The 26,216-nt window shown below is 44.4% G+C and overlaps 1 protein-coding gene across 2 annotated transcripts; it reads right to left on the reverse strand.

Moving 5' to 3' along the window:
• Window positions 1-1,250: 1,250 nt before the first annotated feature.
• On the reverse strand, window positions 1,251-10,759 carry DACT1 (dishevelled binding antagonist of beta catenin 1). 2 transcript variants are annotated; one of them, XM_028101208.2, is made up of 4 exons: window positions 10,415-10,759; window positions 7,944-8,076; window positions 7,033-7,188; window positions 1,251-4,006 (listed from the first exon to the last, which is right to left on the reverse strand). In XM_028101208.2, the coding sequence occupies exons 1-4, from the start codon at window positions 10,757-10,759 to the stop codon at window positions 2,214-2,216; spliced, it is 2,427 nt and encodes an 808-aa protein (XP_027957009.1). In that variant the 3' UTR covers window positions 1,251-2,213. The 2 variants fall into 2 exon arrangements, with proteins under 2 accessions (XP_027957009.1, XP_027957008.1); XM_028101207.2 differs by having other exon boundaries at window positions 1,251-4,117.
• Window positions 10,760-26,216: the final 15,457 nt, after the last annotated feature.

Raw genomic sequence — 26,216 nt, forward strand, 5'->3', positions numbered from 1 at the left:
TAATAACCATTTGCAAAGAGAAAAAAACCTTTATAGCGGATAAATCTCTGCTCACCCACTTAACCAAGGAATCACTCTTAAATTCAGTAACAGTAGGGCAACCTGATACTATGTTTCTTAACGTGAAGCAATAAAGATACACAAGATCACTAGCGAAATCTTCTTGCCAAGAATGTTTAACCTGAATCCAATCAAGCCTTACACGGTTTACTGGAAATAGAACTAGGCATTAAAAGACAGCATAAGGAACCAAATCCAGAATGTGGGCCCTTCTATAACGATGACTTTAAAAAACCCAATGTCATTTTTAAGAAATGTGGGGAGACTATTCTAAACTAAAAAGACAAAAGATCTACAACCAAATGCCACATACTCACTGAAACCTGGCAAGAAAAAGGGAGGAAACTGCTGTTAAAAATTCTGAAACCAATTGGAAAATCTGAATAGAGATTAAATATTTGATGATATTCAGAATTATTGTCAGTTTTCCTTAGGTGTGATCATGATGTTGTAGTTATATACACAGGAATTTCCTTGTTCTTGGGAAATACATGCTTAAGTTTTTAGAGATGAAATACCATGATGCCTGAAATTTACTTTGAGTACAGCCATGTGGTAGAAAGAGGGAAGATTGCCAAAATCTGTCTTTAACCTTCAAAACCAGCAATATGGCTTAACCTAATATATACATAAAAAGAGTTAAAGCAAGTGTTAGCAATTGCTAGCAAATGTAAAATCTGGGTGTTTACTGTACTATCATTTCAACTTTTCCATATCAGAAATTTTTTATACTGAAAAGTTGGGGGAGGGGGAAGACTTCTCAGAAATATTTTCCTTAGAAGACACCTACCAAATTTACCTTAAATTTTAAAGAAATACCTTAACTATTCTAAAGAAGTGGTTTGCTTTTCCTATTTGTTCACTCACCATCCATTCGAAGCCTACAGCTAAAACCTGCTTTAATTATTGCAAATATTCTAATGCTTAGAATAGAAATCCCAAAATAATCAGCACAAGATTTATATGTGTAGCTGGTTTTATACCCAAACAACAAAGTTAACAGCAGTAAAACAAATTGTTTATTACAGCATAAAATGCGTTATATTAAATTTACACAATGATATATAAAAACACATACTGTTTATATCATACAGTAATTTAACATCCATAGAAATATCAAAACAAATACTACTCATGCACAAAACATGCATATATTGGTACAAAAAACCATTTTACACAATACTGTTTACCAAAACAAAAAAAAATTTTTTTAAAGCCCTTCCAGACAGGGTCAGTGGTCCAATCTGGACTGGATTGCACTAAAATGTTCGGGCCAATACTTAGGTGGCACAGTGCTCAGTGAGCAATTCTGGGCTTGGAGTCATACCTAGGGGTTATTCAATTAGTGAATTTCTCCGTACCCAAGGACCAAAATTTTATCACAAAGGCAAGTCCTTCCAGAAAGAAATGGTTGGATCTGCTGCAAATCAGGGAGGAGGAGAAAGGCATCAAAATGTTGGCTAATCGGCCCTATAAAAGGGTTACTGTAACCAGGGCCTAGGCACCAAGTGTGACGAAAGTTTTAGTGAATCCTTTTAAGGTTATTACCAGCCTCCCTATCCAGGTCACCAGCTCTGGAGTTAGGGTCTGGTCTTCAAGTTCGGAGTCCAGTAAACCAAACAGTTCTGAGAAGAAAATAGAATGGGGGATACATCTAAGAAAGGGAGACTATATAAAAAATTACAGAAAACAATGACTGTCCATCGTACCTACTTCACACAATTGTATGTGATGCCCCTCAACAGGAAAACCCTGGTGGAGACACTGCCCGAGAGAATCAAGAAGCAAACGTATGTCCTAAATTCCATCCACCTGACCTTCAGATCAAAAGGTCCCATCCCAATAAGATGTGAACATCGAAACCTGTGCCTTCAGAGATGCTCGGAGAACTTCCGATAAAAATCACCTGATACCACAAAATTCATTCACTATCACCACCATTAAAAACCCAGTATTTACTCCTAGCCAGCAAAACATTCTTTACCTTCCGTTAAAGGCACTAGCGTCCCTACAGGATGAAGACGACACAATTTACCTCCGGTTTATCTCAACAAAAGGAGAGCATTCCGTGAAATTGTCACACAAAAAATAAGACGCCACCTTTTGCGCTAGAAAACTAGAAAACACCCCACCCTCCCCACCAGTGGTGTTCCTCAGACGGTCGTCATGAGTTTCAGCGAGCCGGACCGAAAGCGGAGGATTTTCTTCTTGAGGTTATGCGAAGCCTTAATTTTGACAAAGGTTTTCGTGGGGTTGCTGTGGAGGACTGGGGCTGTGACTGCCTGGATGGGAAGAGTCTGGACAAACTGGGACCAGATCAAGCCCCCGCTTTCTTCGGAGTCACTGGAGCTCGTGCTGTCGCCTGCAAACTCACCCTCGCTCACGCTGGACTCGCTGTCCCCGAAGCAGTTGGTGGTGTAATTGCTGCGCTCGTCCTCGCTGGTGTCCAGCACGGTGGAGTGGAAGAGCGACTCGCACTCGGCCGAGTACTCTGAGTCGCTGGCCACGTATGCGTAGGGGCTGGCGTAGGGCAGCGGCACGGCAGCGGGGTACAGCCCCACGTGCTCGCGCCGGCCGCGCCGCGACCTCCGCAGGGCCTCTTCCAGGGAGACCTCGGCGGCCGAGCGCCAGCGCCGCGAGTCGGTTCGCTTGTGCTTGGGCTTGGCCACCAGCGCCTCCCGGCCGTGGCCGTGCGCCCTGCCCCCGGCCCTATGGCCGGCACCGGGCGGCCGGCTGGGGAGACCGGCGTCCGGCTGGCCGCCCCCGCCCTTCCTCCCCCGGGACGAGGCCTTCCTGAGTTTCTTATTTGTATCCGCGTCGTCGGGGAACCGGCACTTCTTGCCGGCCGCGCGGTTCTTCTCCCTCACGGGGGGCAGCGCGCTGTCGGGCCCGTGGAGGGCCAGGGCGCCCCGGTGCTTCGGGGCCGAGCCCCGCGGGGCGGCCGCGGTCCGGGCGCCACGGTGGGGCCGGCCGCCCGTGGCCTGCGGGCCGGGGACCGACGGCGCCTTCGCCGGGGGCCCTTCCTCCAGGCTCTGAGAAGAGGAGCCCTCGCTCTTGAAATCCAGTGCCGGCCGCTCTTCCACGGAGAAAGCGGAAGACAGCAGCGCAGCCGGGGCAGGAGGGGGCGCTGCTGGAGGGGCAGGCGGCAGGCCGCTTTTCGGTGACAGCTTTTTCAGTGGCTGGACGACTTTGTTCTCTTGCGGCGGCGCGGGGCCCCTCCCGGGGCTCTCCTTTGGGGAGGCGGCTAGGACCTGAATGCCGTCTTTGGGGGACTCCCCGGTCACAGCGGTGGGACACCGAGCGTGTTCCTGGGAGGCGGGCTTGGTATTTTTGGGCAGATGCTTACTTGGAAGTTCAGTGGCAGCGCCTGGCGAGCAGCCCTCTGGTGGGGACAACCTCTTGCTTTCCACTTGTTCTGCCTTTGATTCTTTTGACCACTGCTTCAGTGGGGAGAATGTCCCATTGTCCAAAGAGGGGATTCCGCCAGAGGGCAAAAGCACCTGTTTAGAATTCTTAAGGTTCCCGCCGTTGCCCTGTGAGACACCCCCAGTCACTCTGACACAGACGCTCCCATTCCTCAGAAGCCCCTTCGTGGGGTCAGCATTCACACTGGTTCTTGGTTTGTTGGTCCTTACAGGGTGTGTTTTTTTCTGGACCAGGCTCAGAATGTAGCCATCCATTTTCTTACTGGATGAAGAATGGGGAGCAGACCACAAACTGCTTGGAGCTGGTAAGGAAGTGTCTGTCTTGATGGCGTCCAGCTCAGATCCCACACAAATGTCACTGGCATGGTTACCAAGCCTCTCCTCTTCCCTCAGAGGGTTGCCCGTCAGGCAAAGGAGAAACATTGGGCTCTGCACCGCCACGGCATGAAGTGGACTGGGATAGCGATACACATCGTTCCCGTTTTTAGACACCAGATCACACTGGTACTTGGGATTCACATCTGCAATGATACCAAGGGAATTAAATTGTGATGTGGATTGGGAATGACAAACTGCCCCTGAGGCCTGGTCTTCACAGCGGCCTTCTTTATATTCCAACCATCCTATGAGATCTGAAAGACATTTAAAGGTACACTCTGAAGAAATGGTCAGCGCCAGCTTGACTCAGGCCAGTTTCTATGAAAACGAATTCAGAGATAGAGAATGCTAAAGAATCCACAACTATTCCTAGAAGCTACTATACTCTTTTACATACAGTCCATACTACTGGATAAGGGAAGAAATGTGTAACAAGAAATGATATATCTTCTGAAGGAAAAGTATTCAGCCGTTAAAAATACTTTTACACTGCTGAATAATATGGGGAAAATCCTTTAAAGTTTAGTGAAAATCATGATATAATACCAGACTATGATTATAATTTTATTGGCTGTATATATGCAAAGAGAAAAGTCTTAGATGAAGCACACCAAGATGCCAATGGTAGCACTGCAGTGTAGAAAGCAAGGGAGATTTACTTCATTTCCTATTTTCTAAATTTTCAGTAAGTATGCACTGCATTTGTAACTAGGAAAAAAACATTTTTTGAATCATTCTTTCTCTGGGCTACTCTACCCTCCATATTCTATTCCTGGTTTCCTTTTGAAATATTGCAGATAAACTACTTTCTGAGAGCTTTCTCCTCATTTTCTATTTTTTTTTAGACCTACTACTTAATGACATATGTTTGGTATAACTGTCAACTGGAAATTCAAAGAAACTGATCAAATTTCAAAGGAGACTAACCAAATATAAATAATAATCACCTTATACTTTCAATAATGACACTAAAAAATAAAACTATTTTTAAATAGGAAGGGATTCTTGATAAGGTTTTAGAAGACTGAGTTGTAGTATTAATGAATAAATTTTCCACATCTCAAAAATGTAGATGCCAAAACACAATGAAATCAAGCTTTCTTGCTTTATTAAATGATTTTGATGTCTTACCTTGGTGACTATTATAAATAGCAAGTGCCTTTAATGAACTTCAGCTAAGGAAAACCAAAGTTTTTATCACTAATATATCCTGTATTATATTTACTCACTCAAATATTAAAACCTACTATGTGCCAGAGTCTATGTAAATTGCTTAATTTAAGGGAAAGCTCCATGACCTTCAATAATAATTAGCAGTCCTGGGGAAAAATACATTTTGGACCCAGAAATGCTATGATTCATTTGTAAAGAAAAGATTATTATAAAGTAAAAGTGCTGTGTCCTTACCCCCTCCACCTCCACTCCTAATAAATAGCTAATTGTAAGAAAGGGAAACCTTTCTACCTAATATCGTTGCCCATCCCTCTTCCTCCACTACTCTATCTTCGCCCTACATTTAAGCACTGCCCTACATTTACCTACACTTTACCATTCTGTCCCTGTTCCCTATTTAGAGTTAAGGAACAAGACAGACCTCTCAGTCCCCAAGGCCCAGTACAACTGTCTCAATTATGTGAAGATGTGGCATTTGGGAGATCAAGGGTCTGTCTTCAAGGAAAACCTATACCAAAGCGCCTTTGATGGGTTTTAAAGTTTCCCTCTGAAACCAGATCTGCAGAGTGAAGGGGAGCAATTACCAATGAACTTGAGGCCTGGACACTCTAGATAACACAGATTTGTGCTTCCCCAAATGATTGCTGCTGACAGCACACAGTACAAACACAAAGAAACCAGTCAGTCAGCGGCCTCAGTTGTGTGGCATTACGTTTGCATTGCTCAGATCTCAAAAATTCAGCCTTTCCACCAAAGTGGAGGACACAGACCAACCAAGAGTGCAATGACTTGTGCACCTACAGCTCCTCTCCATGTTTTCTCTGTTCTGAGGAACCACAATAAAGCAGAACTACGCAAGGAGTCCCAAGTTTCAGCAACAACTCTGCCATTCAGCAAATGAGGAGCCTCTGACGAACTGTTTTTATAAAACCAAATTCCTCCTCTGTTCAGTGAGAAGGTCGAACACAGCAATTTCTGAATTCTCTGGGTGTGGTGGAAAAAACTTGGACCTGGCAGTTAGTCCCGAGTGTGAATCCTGCCTCTGCCACCCACTAGCTATATAACCTTAAACAATTAACCTAACCTCACTGGACCTCATTTTTCTGAGACATAAAATGGAGCTAACGATACCTGCACACCCTGTAGAACTATTGGGAGGATTCAAAGGAGCTAAATGTATGCAGAGCATTCGGTACAGTGTGTGACATACAGTGGAAATGCAGAAAATCTTCCAATACCAACAACAGCATGACTCTCTCTGGAGGTCACTGCAAGGATAACCCAAAATGGGGAACAGTGGCACATGGCCCAGGGGAATCTCACCCCACCCACCTGCTAGAAGAAAAGACAGCTCGCCATTCTGGAGAACCTGGAGAGGCCACTGCTCCCTGAAGTGCCAATCAGTCTGACAGATATATTTAACTTAGTTTAAGTTTGAGCTTTAAATGATTAAAAGAAGAAAAAAAACAGATCCAACGTGGATTTTAAGAGAAAATGAAAACAAGTTAAACTAATGGCAAAGGCTCACAAACAGAGCCCAAGATCTGTAATATTGGAACAGGATTTCTAAAGATAAGCTATCTTGCCACCATCAGCTAACTGGTCCTCAAAGAGGACTTGAATAGTGGTCATCGTGGTTCTAGATCAACTATGTCATGAAATGTAACACGTTGATGAAATTCTCTGACCTTCTGTTTTTCTATCAATAGAAGGGGTTGAAGCTAGATAATCTTTAAGGGCCTTTGACCCCTTCCAATTAAAAATGTCTATCAAGGGGCGCCAGGGTGGCTCAGTCGTTAAGCGTCTGCCTTGGGCTCAGGTCATGATCCCAGGGTCCTGGGATCGAGCCCCGCATCGGGCTCCCTGCCCGGCGGGAAGCCTGCTTCTCCCTCTCCCACTCCCCCTGCTTGTGTTCCCTCGCTCGCTGTGTCTCTCTCTGTCAAATAAATAAATAAAATCTTTTAAAAAAATGTCTATCAATTCTAAAAAGTCTTACCTGCAGATTTGGGGCAACCATCGGAGATCGTCAAGGTTGCCTCCAAGGGGCTGCAAAAGCAGGTACTGGAATGACAACTGGATAAACACTCACTGAAGACCGAGTTAGAGGAATTGGAAAGGGATCCTGAAGCCCCATCACTCAGCTCATAAAACCCTACAAATAAAAACACCGTTTGGAACTAAGATCATGTCAAGCAATAGTACACATTTGTGCTTAAAAGGAAAAGGGTTAATCAACTAGGAAAGGTAGGAAAGGGAGGTTTTGGTGGGGGGGTCAATTTTGGTTCACTGGATTTAGCATTGTGACTGTATGGTTTTATTTCAAGCGATTCTGAGGAAAAGGCAAAGAGCCCGTATCTATGGATACATTTCAAAGTTACTCTCACCCTCAAATCGACTGTCCTCCTTGACCCCACCTTTAAAGATGTGCAAGGAAAGAGACTTAGATCTGTCAAAGCCTCAACTTTATCATGAATGTCTCAGAAGGAATAATTTGAAGAAAAAAACAAATCTATTTAAGGAGCCAAATGGCTTAAAAGGAAAAAAAAAAAAAAACTTTTGAAGTGGTCTCAGGAAGTTGAAGTGTGACTAATTTTCTAGCCCAGTTCTGACTTTCTCAAGTTTCAAAGGAGGACTGCTCTTCCAGAAATTTGAATAGAAGCTTTTATTTTTAAACTCAGGAGACTCCAGTCAGATCAATCTCATTATTAAAAATTTTGTCATCTGGTTTTATTTCCCTCTCATACAGCTGAATGGCAGACTGCTTTTTTTTTTTTTTTTTTTTTTTTTTTTAATTCTCTCTGCCCCAGAAACAAACTCCATTGCCATTTGCAGGTCTGGGAATGCTAAACCCAGGGGCCTGAAGTAGAACTTGAGTGCAGAATTCTATCCTTGTGCTCACACACTCACCTGAGCTGGGCCGACTGTCTGTCTCCAGGTGCTCTTCAGATGTCTTTTCTACATCTAGTCTCAGGTCACTTATCTGCTTGTCAAGTTCTTGCAACTGATTCAACAAACCAGCATCTCTTCTCCTCAAACAATTCTGATTAGGAAGAAACACAGAAAGGAAAAATGAACACATTTTTGGTCACAAAGAACCATTCAGATTACCATTTGAAGAGTTCACTAAATCTTCCAAAACCAAAATTTTACTGGATGACCTGAAATTTAAAAAAAAAAAAAAACTTCAAGAATATGTCCTACGTTTCATTTTACTTTCTTAGATTTTGTGGTACTTGCTTTTTGTATAAACAAATATATACAAACTCGCTTTTTATAGGTAAGGACAAGAAAAGGAGATTTTTAAAAAATATTTTTAAAAAGATTTTATTTATTTGACAGAGAGACAGCGAGAGAGGAAACACAAACAGGGGGAGTGGGAGAGGGAGAAGCAGGCTTCCCACCAAGCAGGGAGCCCGATGTGGGGTCCAATGTGGGGCCTGATGTGGGACTCGATCCCAGGACCCCGGGATCATGACCTGAGCCAAAGGCAGATGCTTAAGGACTGAGCCACCCAGGCGCTCCAGAAAAGGAGATTTTTTTTTTAACCCTCTGCATACAACCAATTTTTTACAAAACCATACTTCACAGTAGACTCTTTAATTTGAACTCAGGGTGTAAGATATTTCCTACAATATACTATACTCTTACTTAGGTGAGATTTTCTGGCCAAATGTCCCACAGAGTTTTGTTTTCTATTAGTTGCTTTGTGGGTTTAATCAGTCTTAGGGCCTTTGAAAGTGAGAAACTAATACTAATAGCCAGTGCCAAGTATAATGTGAGCTGGCAAAATCCAAAACCCTCAAGGGAAGGTCCATCAAGATTTGAATTCAACTCGGGTTTCCAAAGGTGACAGATCTGTAGTGCTAACTCACACCGCCACCTAGTGCTTCCTACTGCTGGGAAAGCAAAAGAACTAAAAAGGCATCTGGTTCAAATCATGAATGCCAAGTCTACAAATGAAAAGAGTACCACAAACACTGACTGGACTGAAATTCTCCTGACATGCTGCCTTGCTCCCCTCCAGGGAACAACAGGAATGTGCCACTCACAATCTTGAAACTCGTGAAGAGAAAAAGGTGCTATCATACAAGACAATGCATAAAATGTCAATGACCAGGCATAACCGGCAAGAATTGACTCAAATCCATGTTACACACGAATCTGGTTTGGTACCAAAAAAACAGTAAAAAGCCAAAAAAGGTAGTGCACAAACCAGGATACAGCTTTAAAAAAATAGATGCACAGGAATATTATTCCTCCTGTCTGACCTTTGATTTAAAAAGCTTGTAGACAAAACCATATATGCATGTTTGCTAGAATGAGTTTCTTCAGGAAAAATGAACCAAAGTAAAAGCCCTTTGATGCTGGAGAGAAAGAGGGAGAGAGGAGAGAGAAAAATTATCTGAAAAGAGATAATACAAGAAACCCCTTGACAAATAACCACATGGCATCACCTGTGTTCACTATTGTAGGAAGGACATTATCTAGCATGTGTCTAGTTTCAGACAGTATCACATGGTCAGAAAAAGATTTTTTCCTCTCTGTTTTCAAAACTACATTTTTGAGGTCACCATAACAAAGCTGCCGCCATTATTCTGAGGCGGGGTCAAAAGCTGTTCATCAATACATTAAGCGCCAAAGTTCTTTTTCTTCCCCATTAATGCAGATGGCATAGAATGACTGAGACACTGACGGAAATCCAGTAAGATAAATGCTGCCTAAGAGCAGGTTCTCTCTTCTCCCACCTCCACCACCGGTCACATAAAATATGAGAGGACGGGGCACTCTCTCCAGCCAAATTTCTATCATTTGCGTGTTTTAGCTGCCTCATACAAAGGGCTTCTATTTGAAATCAAGCAGCAGCCCAGGCAAAAGCCGGCAGGCCGAGAGCCCTGGGAGGGGCAGGGCTCCCTACGTGCGCTTCCGCGTAATCGTAAAATTCAGCATTGGACAGTTAACCTCGCCACAAGCCCCCTCCTCGGCTTTTGTCCCCTCTCGGCGGGAGGACACGAAGCTCAGAGCTCCAAATGAAATGGTTATTTTAAAGGAGGGTTTGCAAACATTCGGGGAGGGGGCGTTGCATTCGTCCAACTAGAGAGGTTGAAGGTTACAACCATGCGACTCCAAGAACCCCGAAGACAGCGCGAGGAGGGGAGTGCTGCCACCCCCTCCCGGTAATCCGCGCGAGGTCGCCAGCCCCTGTGACCACCCCCCTTACCTGACACAAAGCGGGCACACGCCCCACGCAGGAATGGGGACCCCGGAACAGGGAGACTCCCCCCAGGCGGAGGCACCCTCGCGCCCACCCCCAGACCACCTGCCCGAATCCCAGCCCCTGTGCAGGGACAGCCGTGCCCCTACCTCCAGGCACGACCTACCAATTGCTTCCGCAGCAGCAAGATATTCTCCTCCAAGAACTTCTCCTCCAGGCGGCTGCGTTGCGCCGCCTCCGCCGGCAGCTCCCCAGCGCGGGGCGCAGCGACTCCCGAGCCCCCGGCGCCACGTAGGGCGCCCCGAACCAGCAGCTCCTGGCGCTGGCGCAGGTACTCCAGCTCTGCCAGCCCGGCCAGCGTGGCCTCCTGCCGCTCCCGGGTGCGCTGCCGCTCCGTGTCCGCCTCGCCCTTCTCCCGCCAGCGCCCCTCGGGCTCCCCCGCGCGCTGCTCGCCCCGGGCCGGCGCCTGCGACTCCAGCTCCCTCGCCGTCCCGGCCGCACTCGGCTTCATGGCCCCCACCCTCGCAGCGAGCACCCGTCACCGCAGCCGGGCCGCCCGGGCGGAGAAGCGGGCACTAGGGCTGCGGCCGAGGGCTCATGCCGCCCTGAGACGGGGCACGGCGACGGGGCGAGAGCCAGAGGCGCTCAGGACCCGCTCGCGGCCGCGCGCTGCCGCCGTCCGGGCCCGGGCGGCGCCGTCCGCTGTCGCCGCGCGTCCCTCGCCGCGGCCCCGCAGCTGATAACGCCCTGCCCGGCGCTACGTCACGCGCGGCGGCCGGGCAAACCCCCGCCTGGCGCCCGCCTCCCCGCGCCGGCCCCTCCGCGCCGAGGCCCGCTCCCCCAGGCTTCCCCCTCTTCTGTCAGGGGCGCCGCTGGCGCTCAGCACCGGCCTCCTCCGCGCTCGGCCCTCCCCGCTCCTCCCTCTCTCCTCCCCCGCTCTTCCCGCGGGCCTCCTCGCCCCCTTTTCGGGTTTACTGCACCCAATTTTTGCCTCGCTCCTTATTGGTTCTTTTGCCTCGCACAAAGCAAGGGGCGAGCGCCTCGAGTCCCAGCATCCTGTTACAGTCGGCCTCGCTGGCAGGGTCGCGAAGGGACGCAGCAGTTGGGCTCCCCAGAGAACTTTCTGAAACTCGACCGAGTTGCAGCACACAATCTTAACCCTTTCCCCCCACGTCCACTGTTCACATCCGCTCACACCGATTTAGGTTTCTTTCACCTTGCCAAGCAAGGTACTCAGAGTGTATGCAAAGACAATTTCTGTGGGTTTGGTTTCTTTGACTCCGCTTTGTGGAGGCAAGCGATACCAAAGCACAGTGCAATGTTGTTCTAAAACTGTCTCACTTTTAGTTCTGTGGTTGTTGTATGTACGCGTGTATGTATGTATGTATGTATGTATCGAAGGCATATAAAATTAGGCGAAAGGAATGTCGCTGTAAAGCAAGCCGTTGCATCAATTCTTTTACCAGACCCGGGTTTAATGCTGGCGCGTGCGCCTGCGCGCTTTGGTTTTTGTTTGAGTTTTTTATTGTTGTTATTTGCTATCTTGGGCAAACAAAAGAGCTCTGACTCTGAAACCAGACTGTCTGAATGTGAATTCTGTTCCAGCCTTGACTAGCTGTGCAAACAAGTTACTCCGCTTCTCTATGCCTCTCTTTCCCCTACGGTAAAATGGAGCCACTAGCAGACTATGCCCGTTTTAAGAATTATAGTAATATACGGTATATAATATGGCGGGGCGAGGGTGAGCGTTTTACAAAGTGGCAGGCACATAGATAGTCAAGATTATAGGAGTTGTGGCTTTTTGTTTTCTTCTAGAGGGACCTATAAACTTTCCCCCGAAGTGGCATTTGTGGCATGGTCACTTCTGCTTGGGACACTGGTCACAAGGAGTCTTGGTGGGATAGAGGTTTGGAAGCGCCACTAGCTGGCTTGTCTGTGGAAAAGCACCAGATCTGTTTTAAAAATCAATACATCGAAGAGCCTCAGAAATTAAATCCAACAAGACACAATCTGCAGAAGTTCAGGCAAAGTGTTGTGTGAAGGAATGCATCCTCTATCATTATTTCAGACTCTTACACCTTTGCCTGCTGCCCTTTCTACCCCGTGTGGTCTAGCCTTTCCTCCAAGATCAGTTCACTTCTCTCCTCTGAACTCCAGATAACTGTATGAATATCTGATTCTTACCAAATGCTATTTGTTTGGTTATTTATCTGGGTGTGTACACACATATCTATGTATGTAGGTGTTTATGTGTATTCTTCTCTCCAATTACCTTATAAACGTTCCTTGAAGGCAGAGACTGTTTTAATACCCTCTTTAGTATTACTGTACTCAAAACAGTGCCTTGCAAGCATTCACCTGATGATCTATAGAGACTCAAGAAAATGTAGGCTGGTTGTCAATTGTTTTTACATTAACATACTTTCTAACTAAATAATAGTACCCATTTAATCTCTGCAACAAGTAGAATCAACTCAGCATTTACTAAAACAAAAACAACAAAAACCAAATTCCCTTGCCACACTCCATTGACCTCCCCATTGCTGTCCCTCACAGACACAAAACAAACTGTAACAATCATGATTCATGATCAACAAGATTGTGTATTAGATCTAAAAACAGAATTATGTTCAAGTGTTCATCAGCATACAAAATCAATTCTATTCGGGTCACCTCTTCTTTATGCTTACTGTGTGCCAAACAATTCACTTAGTAACACAGGAACTAATTTTCCCCCATAACTTTAGTAAAGCACTGAAGGCACTGAAGAATATGACAGATCCCCTATAGTAAAGGCCACTCGCCCATGTCCTCTATCATTGTCTCATTCTATTTATTTCTAAGCAAGCCTCTTGCTTTCTAGCTCCGAATTAGATTGCTTCTGGCTTGGTAGAGTCTATTATTGTGGCCTGGGTTATGTCACACATGGACAACTATATTTATAGAGTTGGAGGGGAGAAAAGCTGAAACATGTTTTACACACTACTAATAAATCTTGTTAAAGTGGACAGACAAATCACTATGTCTCCAAGTCTTCCCCACCCCCATCTCACCTCCCCTCCCCACCAAATGCCACTTGGAGCTGGCTCATTAGTCCAAAGCAAACCATTTGCCATAACAGCTTGTACATCTCCATGAGAAAGTGTTCCCAGCAAGTTTAAATATTAAAATTAATGTATTCAAATGGTTCCACCAGTAAAATGGTCACAAATAGGAAAAAAAGGTTATGCTTTCCAAAGTATCCATTACACATTAATAAATAATGCTGTTCATTCACATGCCAATTAAAACAAACTCGGGCTGTCAAGTGAAATTAGAAGCAAGGAGCTCAATGCTGTAATTGTAGGGTTTTTTGTTTGTTTGTTTGTTTTTTCAGGAAAACTCCCAATGTTGTCAGATTAAGTGTAACTAGTTGGGTTGCCCCTATTCTCTTCTTTACTCAACAGCCAAATTTTCTCCTCTCCCATCTAGTCCTGGCTTTCCTTTCTCCCCTTTGATTCTTTGTTTTGGTTGCAGGTATTCCGGAGGCAGTTGAAGGTAATCACCCACCGCTCATTGCTCCCTTCTGTTGCCAACAGGATCTCACTTCCCCCTACTGTTTTGATTTTTCTTTCTCTACTTTTTAAAGCAGGTGCTGGTGCTTCTTCCTCCACTGATGCTACTTTGTTATCTCCTTTCCAGTATTTGTTCAGCTCTAGTTAATTCTTCTGCTTCCACCCCCTCACTGAATCCTCTCTTTCGGTTTCGCAGAAAAGCTGTTAATCTACACTCAGAAAGTGGTGGCACTAAAGATGGAGTGGATCTGCTGCCTGGAGAATCTGGAGAGTAAGATAAAGTTGCTAATGTGAAAAAAAAAGTCTTGACTGAATATATCTTAGTTGGGTAGTTTATGCTTCAGAGCATTTCCTGGGCAGAGCCAAGAAGAGTCCCTCAGATCACACAGTCTGACCCCTTGCCCTTGGGCAGAACAGCTCCCACCAGCCCCCCCACTAAAGTCTGAGTAGCAGTCTACAAATACCTCATCCAGCAGTGAACATTCTACTGCAGCCAGGCAAAGTAAGGAGCATCAGTTGCAAGTTTTGCTATAGAGAAAAGCAACAAAATGATGCCTTGCAGCTTTTATGGCCAAACACAAATGATGTAATTGGGAAAAGCTGTCTCCAAATAGGAGGGAAAAAAATAAAGGGCAATCCTTTGAGTTGGGGTGATGACCACCATTCGAGGGTCTGGGATCAAAGCTCCAGCCAGACATCAAAGCCCATTTGAGTCTAATGCCAAAAGAGCCACAGTGAATTAAACTTCATATATAAACTAATTATAGCTTGACTCCACAATCAGGCTTCAGTGAGCATATGGGGGAAAGAAAGCAGACATTGAAACAAAAGATCAAGAAAAAGGAAAGTTGGTAGCAAAACTGGGCAAAATCATGGCCCTGACCACTTTTAAAAATCTTTTGAGGGCAGAGGGGAATAAGGGATTGGTGGTGGAACCAGCAAGGTTTTGACAATGCTCGTCTTGTTTGCAAGACTATGAAACAGCTCTTTCCACCCTCATTGACTCGTGCACAACCACACACTTTCTTATTCCTGGAAGAAAAGGTTATCTGTTAACTGTTTTAGCATTGTTATAAAGGTTTCCAGTCACCAGGTTTCTGTCGAAGAAGCCCTAGATGATTCCATGAATGGGGGTGAGTTCTTCAGGAAGCTCAGCTTCCTTATACAGCGCACCCTGAGTTCCAAACACGCACGCTAGGAGTGACTTGCATTCCCCTGGCCTCCATCACTGATGTCTCCACCAACCTCAGACTTCAGTCCCTTAGCTCTGCCATTTACAGACGGAAGGTGCCTCATACCAGGTGTGCAAATACCCTAGAACATACTCTGGTACTAATCCCACAAAACTACTTCATTCCCAGGCAAAATTGAAAACTGTTTCAGAGACAAGTGGTCACTTTAAACAATTGTATTTGGTAGATCTTGCACTTACTCTGCTTTGTTGGAACTGGTCCCTAAATATTTGAAATTCTCCATCTCATGAACTAGCAAACTATTACAAATCTAATTTGATAATCTACAGAACATATTCAATCATGTTTATTTGTAGATAAGCATTAGTGATTTCTTAAAATAATAATCTAATTATAACCTGAGTCTCTTGCATGAGAGAAGAAAACTTTAAAGCAGGCATTCCCATAAGATAAAACAAATACGTACCATCATCGTTGCTTTGCACCTCTTTAAGTGACCATTTATTCAACAGATAGGTATTGCCTTTCCAATACATGGCAGGTACTGGGGAATACAGTGATGAACAAAGCTGACTTAATCCCTACCTTTATGAAGCTTATGGTCTAGGAGGGAAACTGGCACTAATTAAATAATTACATACATATATCTATGATATTTATATTCAAATATATACACATATTTCCATGTATTGTTCTATACTTTAGAATATGTTTCCATATATATTTCTAAATACACAGATATTTCCAAATTTATAAATAATTCCAAATTGTGAAACAACTATCACAATTTGCAAAATGATATTTTCAAAGCAGACATATGCTGATTATATCTAAAAAGTCATACTCAAGTCACAAAAAAATTATCACATTTATAAAAAATGATTTTTACTTTTTATTATCTTTTTAAAAAAATATTTACTCCCCTAAAAGCTACGTTAAAAATGTCTATAGGGAGATACTTGCTGTATAGCAAAACAATTCAGTATTTTCATCTAAATATCATTCATTGGAAAGTAGTAGCTAGTATATATAATAAAATTTCAAGATCATGAATTATTTTAAAAATCTATTTCTCTTTTCCTCAGAACAATCTCAGAAAGGAGAAAGAGAAAGCATCACTCCAATTCATGGTACTATGAGCAATTTCCAGGATGGTTTCCTGATCATTTCTACACCAGCAAAGAGAGATGACCCAGGTGATGTTCTACAGTAGAGCTCTAGATCACTAACATGAAAGCAGAAGCTTTGGCTTTGGGACCGAGACAGTTGGGTCCAGTTCCTCCATTTCCTTTGCTCCATGAACCAAATAGGCTAGGCAGAAACTGAACCAGAACTCAAAACAAGCTCCCACGCTGAGTTCTGGGCCCGTGTTTCCTTCCAAGACCCACAAAGCCGCTTTAATTAAGATCCCTCAGGGGCCTAGGGATCCCTGTGGAAAAGCCCAGAATGCCACTATCACCCCATGAGCCCTGAGCGGCTGAAAGCTCTCAATGTTGGCGGAGGCTTAGGCGGCCCCACGGGGAGACTGGTTCCTCTGATGCCCTTGCACGTTTGCAGCGGCGTGTGTGAAGAGTCACACGTCCACTTCAAACAGAAAGTGGTCTCTCGGTATGTTTGGGCTAAGGGGAAGGCTGGGGGTTGAGAAGAGCCTCAGATTCAAAGAGAAGTCAGCTGGGATGACAGGCAGTGGCCGTATGCGGCTCCAGCCCCCAGAGACTGAAGCGGCTGATAGGAGGGCCAGGGGCTCCATTTCCATCTCTCTCTGCACCTCAGGGGTCTCTCCCTCCAGAGCCAGGGTTCTTTGAAGTCAGGGAGGATGGTTTTGACAACAGATGGGACAATTCACTTGTGTTCAGCTTGGTTCGAGCAGATTGAATTCAGAGGGAGTTTTGCCTAATGACAAAGAAACTGACATTTTGTTACACTCCCCGCCCCCCCCACCCCTGCCCTATGGAGGAATTAGGTTGACCCTCTCTTGCCTTCAATAGAAGCTGTTCCCACAGGAGAAAGAATCTGATTCTAACGCAGCACTTACTGATGTGGTGAGAGTGTTTACAGCTGGGGTCAGGACAGCGTGGATTTGAACTCCAGCCACACCATGCTGTGATCCTGGGTAGTGTTCGCCATACGCTGGTATTGCTGACTTTGACCTCTCTCAGCCTTGTTTTTCTCATCTGTATAATGGGGCTTATACTTAACCTTAGAGAGAGGTTGTGAAATGTCTAGAAAGAAATGTCGGTTACCCCAAATGTCACACATGCGTGAGCACACCCACACACCCACACAGCATGGGCGTTGAAAGACGTCCCGATCAGATACAAATTATCATTAACTATTGCTTTGACAGTTTCCATATAGCGTTTTGAAGTTTTTCCTAAAGCATACATGTCCTGTTGCCTTCCCTTTGTTGGGGTCGGAGAGATGTTTTTCATAAACAACTAAATCTATTGTCACATAGATTAAAACTAATGGACCCTTTGGACCGTTATTATACGTAGAAAACATGGAAGCCAAGAATGTGACTTCAAAAACTCAGAAGTACATTCTTGGCTTAATTAGTGTTGTCTCTCTTGTTCAATTAGATTTTAAACTCCTCAAGGGCAGGGCCAAATCCTACTTCATCTCTAACTCCCTCAGAACAAAGCTGGGGGCGCCTGGGTGGCTCAGTTGGTTAAGCGACTGCCTTCGGCTCAGGTCATGATCCTGGAGTCCCCGGATCGAGTCCCACATCAGGCTCCCTGCTCAGCAGGGAGTCTGCTTCTCCCTCTGACCCTCTTCCCTCTCGTGCTCTCTATCTCTCATTCTCTCTCTCTCAAATAAATAAATAAAATCTTTTAAAAAAAAAGAACAAAGCTGGATATAAAGCAGATACTCACCAAATGCTTGTTTAATTCAATCGCCTTTCAAGGTAGATTGAGATGGAATCCCCTGTCTATGACACACCGAAAGGACCAACTTCGGAAAATTCTATAAATAGATACTCAGAAACAAACGAAAATTGGGTGATTTTCCTGTCTGTTCCACTTTCAGAAGCGTCTTTTGTAAGTTTGTGCCTTTTAGGAAAAAAAAATGAGGAAACAGGAAAAAGTGAAACAGTTCCATTTCTGAAAAGATAAGAATAAAGTCTGATAAAGACAAAAGGCATTTGAGGTCAGTAGAGTTAAAACAAACTCAGACTGCCCAGCCTGTCTGAAGTTGACAAGAAACAGAGAATGACCCATGGGTCCATTCTGGAGCACAAAGCAGCTTAATCAGCATTTCATCAATGAGGTGGCACTGGGTAGCCCAGCCCGGCCAATTGGCAGTGTGTGAAGAGCTGGGTACTTTTATCTAGAGAGCACTCACTTCTACCTGAGCACACCTCTGTGTTGGCGGGTGCATGTGAGGATGAGGAATGGAAGGGGTTATCACTACTTTGGGATTCATACTTTCTCATTGCTTCCGGTAACGGAATTCCTATGAAGATTCTTGGGAAAATGGTTTTATTTTGTTTTGTCATTTATTCAAATTTACTCCTTTGGGATCAGGCGGAGCACCTCACAGAGTCCTAAGCACCAACTAGGAGTTTAATAAACATTGCTGAATTAAATAGGCGCAAGAGGAAGAAATCACTAACAAAATATTAAACACATGCCATGTCCACGGAGATGCTTTGGTGAGGGCTCTTCTGAGAGTGGTTTCTTTCCAAAGATGGGTGCGTGAGCCCACTTCTCTGAACAGAAAGATTTACATCAAACACTGTCAACCTGGAACTAATATAACACTGCATGTTAACTAGAATTAAAAACTTAAAAAAAAAAAAGCCAACAACAACAACAAACTTCAAACCCCAAGCCCTTCTGTTTTACTGAACATGTACCTGACAGACCCAAATATACTCTGACTCACACTGGGCTCTTCCCAAGATTTTTCCAGGAAGCCGGGATCTTACCTTGCCAAGTGCTGCTGTAGCTGCAGCTGGCTGAGTCAGCACAAAGGGAGGGAAACCTGGTTCTGCTGCACAACGGGTGTCCCTTTATGCATCACGCCTATGCATCATGCTGCACCGTGCACCTGGGGGGATCCACGGGCTTAAAAAAAAAAAAAAAAAGCCCAGAGTTTACAGGCACGCCTTTTCCTTTCCCTTTTAGCTCATTTCCACATCATAGAATTAAGTTTCTCTGTTTTCAATAGAGCTGAGCCCGTTTTCGAACTGTAACACATACCACTCTTGTTATCTGCACCAGCGCGTCTCCCGACCTTGTCCGAGTCATGTTATCCCACCATTTTCCCTCCTTCCTTTTTAAATATCTCCCGTCCTCTGAGAATCCTAAAGAAGCAGCCTGGCAATGGAAGGCTGTGGAAACTAAAGTGGATCTTCGGCACACCGGATCCTGTTGAAGAAACACAGAAAACTGAGATCATATGCCCCAAGTGCAGACTTTGATCATTAATAACTCAAGAGGGGAAGAATGCAGATACATATAGTCTATATTCCCCACGCATCGCTAGGTAATTGCTCGAATCCTTGGTCTTTACCAAAAAAATGTGTCATCCCGTAAAATTTGTCTTCCAAAAAAGAGTAAAATTAGCTTTTTACCTTTCCTCCATGTTACCACAAAAGAACAAAAACCCCAAGCTCTGTGATTATGTTTCAGTCCTCTGTGTACCGCTTCTACCCATGTGTTCTGCCTGGGAGCCTATCGGAAGAATGCGAATAATGAGACTACCTTTCCTATTGACCTAGGTGTTTATAAACAAAGCGTTTCCTTCTAGGAAGGGCAACGACATTTAAATTGCTGAAAATTATCAGCTTCAACTCATCTGAATTTCATTGCCGTGCTACTCCTTCAGGAAATGGGAACCACGAGAGTTTCCCTTTTTTTTTTTCCAAATTGCCTCCAGATGTGACATACAGAAGAATCTTTATTAAAATATCACACAGGAGCTGATGGCTTATAATTTCTTCTTCCGTCATCTGGGTCAGAATATGAATAACAAACCACTGGTCATAGAAAAAAGCTCTAGGTGTTGTCTGGGATCAGCTTTAAAATGGCAACAGCCCTCACGCTGCCCCACAACCTCCAGCCACCCTACCCTACCTCACCTTGTCTTTTTTCCATAGCGTTTAACACCTTATTACACTATGCGATTTACTTATTTATCATGTTCATTGTTTCTTGCCTGTCTCTCTTGCTAGAATGCATGCCCCACAAAAGCAGGGATCTTTGTTTTGTTGACTGATATACCCCAAGGACCTAAAACTGTACCTGGTGCTCTGTGCTTGCTCCAATAAATATTTTGAGTGAATGAATGAATGAGTCAGTTTGTCATCACTTTATTATATCAAAATCTCTAGTCCTGACCCCCAAATTGACACTAATGCCACATGTCCTATTCCATATAAACCACTAAGTTGTCACAAGGATTATCTCAATCTTATTTCCAGATGCTCTTCACTTTCTCTCATCCCCGTTATCCTGCCTCTCTTCCCAGAGTATCAATTTTGGTCAATAACAACATAATCTACTAGTCCTAAAACGAAAATTCTTGTTCTTCCTATTTACTCTTCCCTCTCCTTCATCCCTCAGATTACTAATTTATCAAATTCCTGTAAATTGTTCCTTTCAAGTATCTCTCCAGTTTGTCCCTTCCTCTCTATTCTCATTGCCCTGGTCTACACAATTATCACCTCAAATAGACTCCTAATTGGCCTCCTAGCCTCTAGTCTCTCCCCCCTACAGGTTCTTTTGCATGTCATAAGCATCGTTTTGATCATGTCAATCCTTTTCCTAAATCGGCTGTGATCTGGCCCACCCGGCAAACCTGACCTCCCTGAGTGGTCAAATGGTCCCGAGTTAAATCTTGAAAAAACAGAAAGTGTTGCGTGGCAAATAAGTTATGGTAAGTAGGAGTGGAGGAAAGGAGCCGGCGGGGGGGGGGGGGGGGGGGGCGGGAGCAGAGATCATAACTGCCAGGCTAACGAATTTGAACTCCATCCTGGAAGCCAAGAAGGGCAAGCTGTTAGAAGACACGTCCATCAGGAAAATGACAAGATGAAAATGGTGTTTTAGCAAACACAATCCGGCGAGTTGTTGGAGGTGCCATTCGAGGGGAGACTGGCTGGAAACAGAATTCATGGACCAATTGCAAGATATTTCTAACTATTAATTCAAAAAGATAGCTCTAACTATTAATCCAGCAATAATCTGCGTGTGCGCACTCTATGTCTGGGGATACAGTGGGAAGTAGTTATTTCTTGGGGTTCTGGGAACAATTAAGGAGAAAGCACCAAAGACCAGTAATGATAATCAATAACGAGCCACCCACAGCCTCTGTCCTCAAGCCCACCTGGTCTCTTCTAGCCCCGGACAACCTCTCAGATTTAAAATAAGCAGTTAGGGGCGCCTGGGTGGCTCAGTTGGTTAAGCGGCTGCCTTCAGCTCAGGCCATGATCCCAGGGTCCTGGCATCGAGCCCCGAATCCAGCCCCGCATCCAGCCCCGCATTGGGCTTCCTGCTCCACGGCAAGCCTGCTTCTCCCTCTCCCTCTGCCTGCTGTTCCCCCTGCTTGTGCTCTCTCTCGGTCAAATAGATAAATAAAACCTTTAAAAAATCATAATAAATAAAATAAAATAAGCACAGTTAGCTGGGCTAGGCATCACTACGCCAACTCTCATGCTCAAAGCTGCTGCTCCTGAAAACCTGGTCACATGTTAATTGGGAAAAAGAAAGGAAATGTTTTCCATAAGTCAGGAGTCAACAAGCTTTTTCTGTAAATGGCCAAATAGTAAATGTTTTGGACTTGTGGACCTTACAGTATCTGTCACAAGTACTCAGCTTTGTAGTTGCAGCACAAAAGCAGACACAGATAACACTTAAACAAGGGAGCATGCCTATGTTCCAATAAAACTTTATTTATAAAAACAGGGAGCGGGTAAATTTGGCCCACAGGCCAGAGTTCACTGACCTCTGCCCTAAGATATTAGGATATTGTAAATCCCAACACTCAGTTTTAAATAGAGGAGTAGCATAGAAGAATATAAAGACAATGAGTTTAAGGAACTCAGAAAGCTGGGCTAGAATTCCAATTTTACAATAAATCTTGGGGCATTAGGAAAATAAACTCCATTTCCAAATGCATAAAATGAGAAGCAGCATGGCATGGTGGCCCATAAACTCAGACTGCCTGGGTTCAAATTCCAGCCTTGCCACATTCTACTTTTGTGATTTGGGCAAATTCCCTAATCTGTCTGAGCTTCAGTCTCAGCTGTTTTCATGGGGATAAAAAATATACCCTTCTTCACTGAAAGGATTAAATAAGATCATGCATATTAAGTACCTGGGACAAAGCAAGCACTTGATAATGGTTAGCTATTATTATTATTGTTGTTATTATTATTATTATTATTATATTACTGTGAAATTTCCCAAGGAGCGGCTATTTATACAATACGTGAAAGTATTCATTTTCTTATTTCTAGAGATTAAAAACAGAGAGGGGTCATTCTGTTTCAACACTCTTGTACTTCCTAAACATTTTTCACACAACTGCAGGAAGCTGAAGTCACCTTGTAAACCAGTCACTGCTTTTTCAGATGATTGCCTTTAAGTGGCTTTCAAATTCTGAAGATTATCATGCATAATGTATTATGCTTATGTCAAGATTAAATTTTTTCCATTGATTTTTCTCCTGCCTCCATCAAAGGTTTTGTCAGACAGGACTTTGTCTCAAGAGGAGGCTGTTCTTGCTTTCTCTAAATTGCAAGCACAAAGAGTTTCTTTCAGACATAGTGTCTTTAAACCAACTAATGTGATTTTTGTCTCCAATTACAACCAAGTTAAAATTCTCCAATATACACTAGACTTCCCTCCCCAGGCTAGTCACAGGAATGTCCCCATCTATCCAACACCTTCAGGAGAAAACAGGACTGGGTTATGGGTGGCTCCTCCCAGAGCACCCCATCCTCTTAGCAGCTGGTGTCAGCACTGAGGAAATAAAGTAGAACCCTGAGTTTTAGGAAATTTCCATTCCAGGGCACTGTGACCACAGTTTAGTTCTAATGTGCAAGTAACCTTTTAAAGCACAAAAGACAATGTATATTACCTTTCACATTGCATAGCACATATCAAGAATAATATTGCTCTAAAATATATTAAAGCAAAGACGGTCTTATTTGAGTGAGAATCTCTAGGACCATCTTTGTTGTCTGTTGGTCTTTATTAAAATGCGCCTCGGAACTCTTTGTGGCTACTTACATAAAGATCTCTTGAGCCGGAGGCATGGACTGCTTCCTTCTGGTCCTTTCACCGCTAGGAAGTAAGCACTGTGACCTTCTCCATGCCTGCTCCTAGGGTGGTGAGCTGCATTTCAGGTTGTCTCAGACAATCCAAGCCACTGTACATACCATGCACTTTGTTAGAAGTAATCAGCCACGGGGGCAAAGGCAGTAAACAGTAATTAATATGCAAATTTGCAAGTAACTTGCCCCTTGGTGCTGAGACTTCTTTGTTTGTTTGCACAGTCGTGGACAAACTGGGGTTTGTCTTCGCTATAATTAGCAGGATAAATATAAAATTATGACATTAATTGTTAGCTGGCTTTTTAAAAATGGTAGTATCCCCCTGCTGTGCCCGAGATGCTGTAACTCAGTAGGGGGTTCCTTCAAAAATGAATGTTAGAATGCTGAAATACCCATTTTAATTAAAAGGCAAACACCGAAATGAGTTTGTCACTTCTATATATCGTAGTTACAGGGCAACAAATCATCGATGCACATATTAACAATTAGCATTTGTACATCAGTTGACCTTATCCCAATGCAAAAAAAAAAAAGAATATCACTCCTTTATAATAATAAGAAAACGTAATATTTATTAAGGCACCGCACCAAACACTTTTCTTGCGATATTTCACTGAATCCTCGCAGCGGCCAGATCAGGTGGTGCTCTTAACACCCACGTAGGGACGTGGAAACTGCAGCTTTAGGTAGGTCTTTGGAAGATGAGTTTTTCTGGGTCTGCTCTCTGATTGTGGTGCTCTCAAGATTCTATCTGCAGCTTTCGCTTCTTTTGTTTTCTGGTTCTCTCTTCCCTGAGAAGTGTACCATTTCGCTGCTTTCAGCCAGTGCTTACCCTTCTCTCTAGCTCTGACCTGTCTCGGAAGTCCTAGTCCCTGACGGATTCGCACTCTGCCACCAACTACTCCCGGTTTCCACAGCCAGGTATTGAAGGCTCTCCACGGTCTGGCCCAGCCACCTTCCAACTTTTATTTCCCAGTTTCATCTTTCATTATCAATGCATTATTCAGTTTCATAGTTCAGTTCCCATTATTTAGTGCTGATTGGTAAAGGCAGTATATTTATACTTTCCTATAAATATAGGAAAGGAGGAAACGTGAAATTTGAGAAAGCACCTGTTCTCAAGGAGGTTTGGATGAGAATTCAAAGGAAGTAATGATCAAATTCTAAACTAGAGACTTGATTGCCCTGATGGTAGACAAGTAGGAATTGGACATCAGTGCCTCTCTCTTTCAGGAGCGCAGCCCAGTGCCTTAAATATGGCATAATGCCACATGCCTTCTGTACTGGTTTTCTTCCAGCTTGATCCATACATCCCTGGAAGCTTTTTCTTTCCTTCCAAATTTCAGCTCTAGGTTTCCCCCCACCCCCACCCCCAGAGAGCCTTCCCTCGTCTCCCAAGCAGATTAGGCCTCCTTCTGCCCTCTCCCTCCACACCCTTTCTTTGACATTTACGGTATGATATCACACCAGGGTGCAATTACGTCTTTGCCTGGCCATCTCCCCGCTAAACTGTGGGCACCTGAGTTTAGCACAAGGATTCTTCTCCCGTCTGTGCCTCCCAGGCCTAGATCAGTGCTAGCACCTAATTGGTACTAGCTGCTCTCTGCAAGCAGCCAGACAGTGTCAGACCTGCTAACAAAGTTAGGATGTACCTTCGGGGAGGAAATTAGCAATTCAAAGGGGGAACTGCCAGCCTAGGCAAGAGATCTCCACACTTCCAGCTGATGGCTGAGGGCTGGAAATAGGCGTGGTTGCCAGAGGAAGGCTTAGTGAGATGACTTCATAAACTGCTCCACTCCAGGACTTTCTAAAACAAAACACCACAGGCACTGCCCTGGAGGCCTACTCCTTGAATCTGGCAACTTTGGGCAGGCTTTTTTGGGGAGAAGAGGGGTAGCATTTAGTGTACAATTTTAGAAGACAATGAAATGATGGCGGCCACTAGAAGGCAATTTCCCCAGTACTGCCATAGTAGCCTCTTGAAGTCCTTGCGACCTTGACCTCTGGATGTTCAAATGGATGTACACACCATCAGCCTAAGAGCTGGGAGGCATCTTTCTGGCACTGCCTGTGGCTTCTCCGTGCAGTGCCAGAGACTGTCAAGGCAAGAGGGAAAAAAGGAATTGTGAGAGGAAGAAAAGCATCCCCATGTTTGTAATATATGCCTTCAACCTCTCTCTCTCTCTTCCCCCCTTAGACTCTCTCCTGTCACAGAAGACACCACAGCATCAGCTATTCTCAAAGGATAGGAGAGTGCCCCCCAAGAACAAATGCTCTCTGGGTATAGACAAAAAGTACTGGCTTATTCTGCTAGAATTAATACCACAACCCTTCTAAACCCCCAGGACTGACCTAGACAGCTTTTTTCTCTGGTTTTGCATACTTTTACTCCAGCTTTTTCTCAAACCTTTGGGGCTGAGTGTAATGGGGTGGAGACTGAGAAGCCAGAGGATGTTTGGGAGTAGGCACCCCACCCACAGCATTGAGAATAGCACTGGGACATAACATAGTAGGTGCTTGTATTCCTTTTTACTATGACTAGAATGTGGTCTCCACAAGGGCAGGGATTTTGCTGTTTTGTTCATTTCTGTATCCCAAGCACCTAAAACAGTCCTGGCATGTGAAAAGTGCTCGATAAATAATTGCCGAATGGATTAGATGAATACATTTTGCTACCATCATTCCTCACAGCTTTGGAGGCCACGAAGTAATATCACTTCTAACTGTCCTCTTCCCGTCACTCCTAACAACTGGTCTCTGGTCCTCTGGTGTCCTGCAGCCTATAAAGTTGGTGCCTCGATGAAGAGCATGGCTTAGGAGAAATGGCACTGTGGTGAGAACTGACTAGCTCTGTCACTACTCTATCTGTGGCCTCAGTTTCCCTGAACTATAAAATGCAAGGGTGGGAGCTCAAAAATCCAAGTATATGCGTCAGCCAGG

The sequence above is a fragment of the Eumetopias jubatus genome, unplaced genomic scaffold, assembly GCF_037043125.1.
Source record: "Eumetopias jubatus isolate StellerSeaLion01/CBP00866 unplaced genomic scaffold, mEumJub1_p1.0 scaffold_7, whole genome shotgun sequence".
NCBI lineage: Eukaryota > Metazoa > Chordata > Mammalia > Carnivora > Otariidae > Eumetopias > Eumetopias jubatus.

What these genes read in the sequence shown, in the direction of transcription:
- DACT1 (XM_028101207.2), bottom strand. Translation starts at nt 10,759, where the DNA reads ATGAAGCCGAGTGCGGCCGGGACGGCGAGGGAGCTGGAGTCGCAGGCG. An exon ending in TGCTGCTGCGGAAGCAATTG is followed by an intron (nt 8,077 to 10,414) that starts GTAGGTCGTGCC and finishes CTTCCTAATCAG; the next exon opens with AATTGTTTGAGGAGAAGAGA. An exon ending in TGGTTGCCCCAAATCTGCAG is followed by an intron (nt 4,118 to 7,032) that starts GTAAGACTTTTT and finishes AATGTCTTTCAG; the next exon opens with ATCTCATAGGATGGTTGGAA.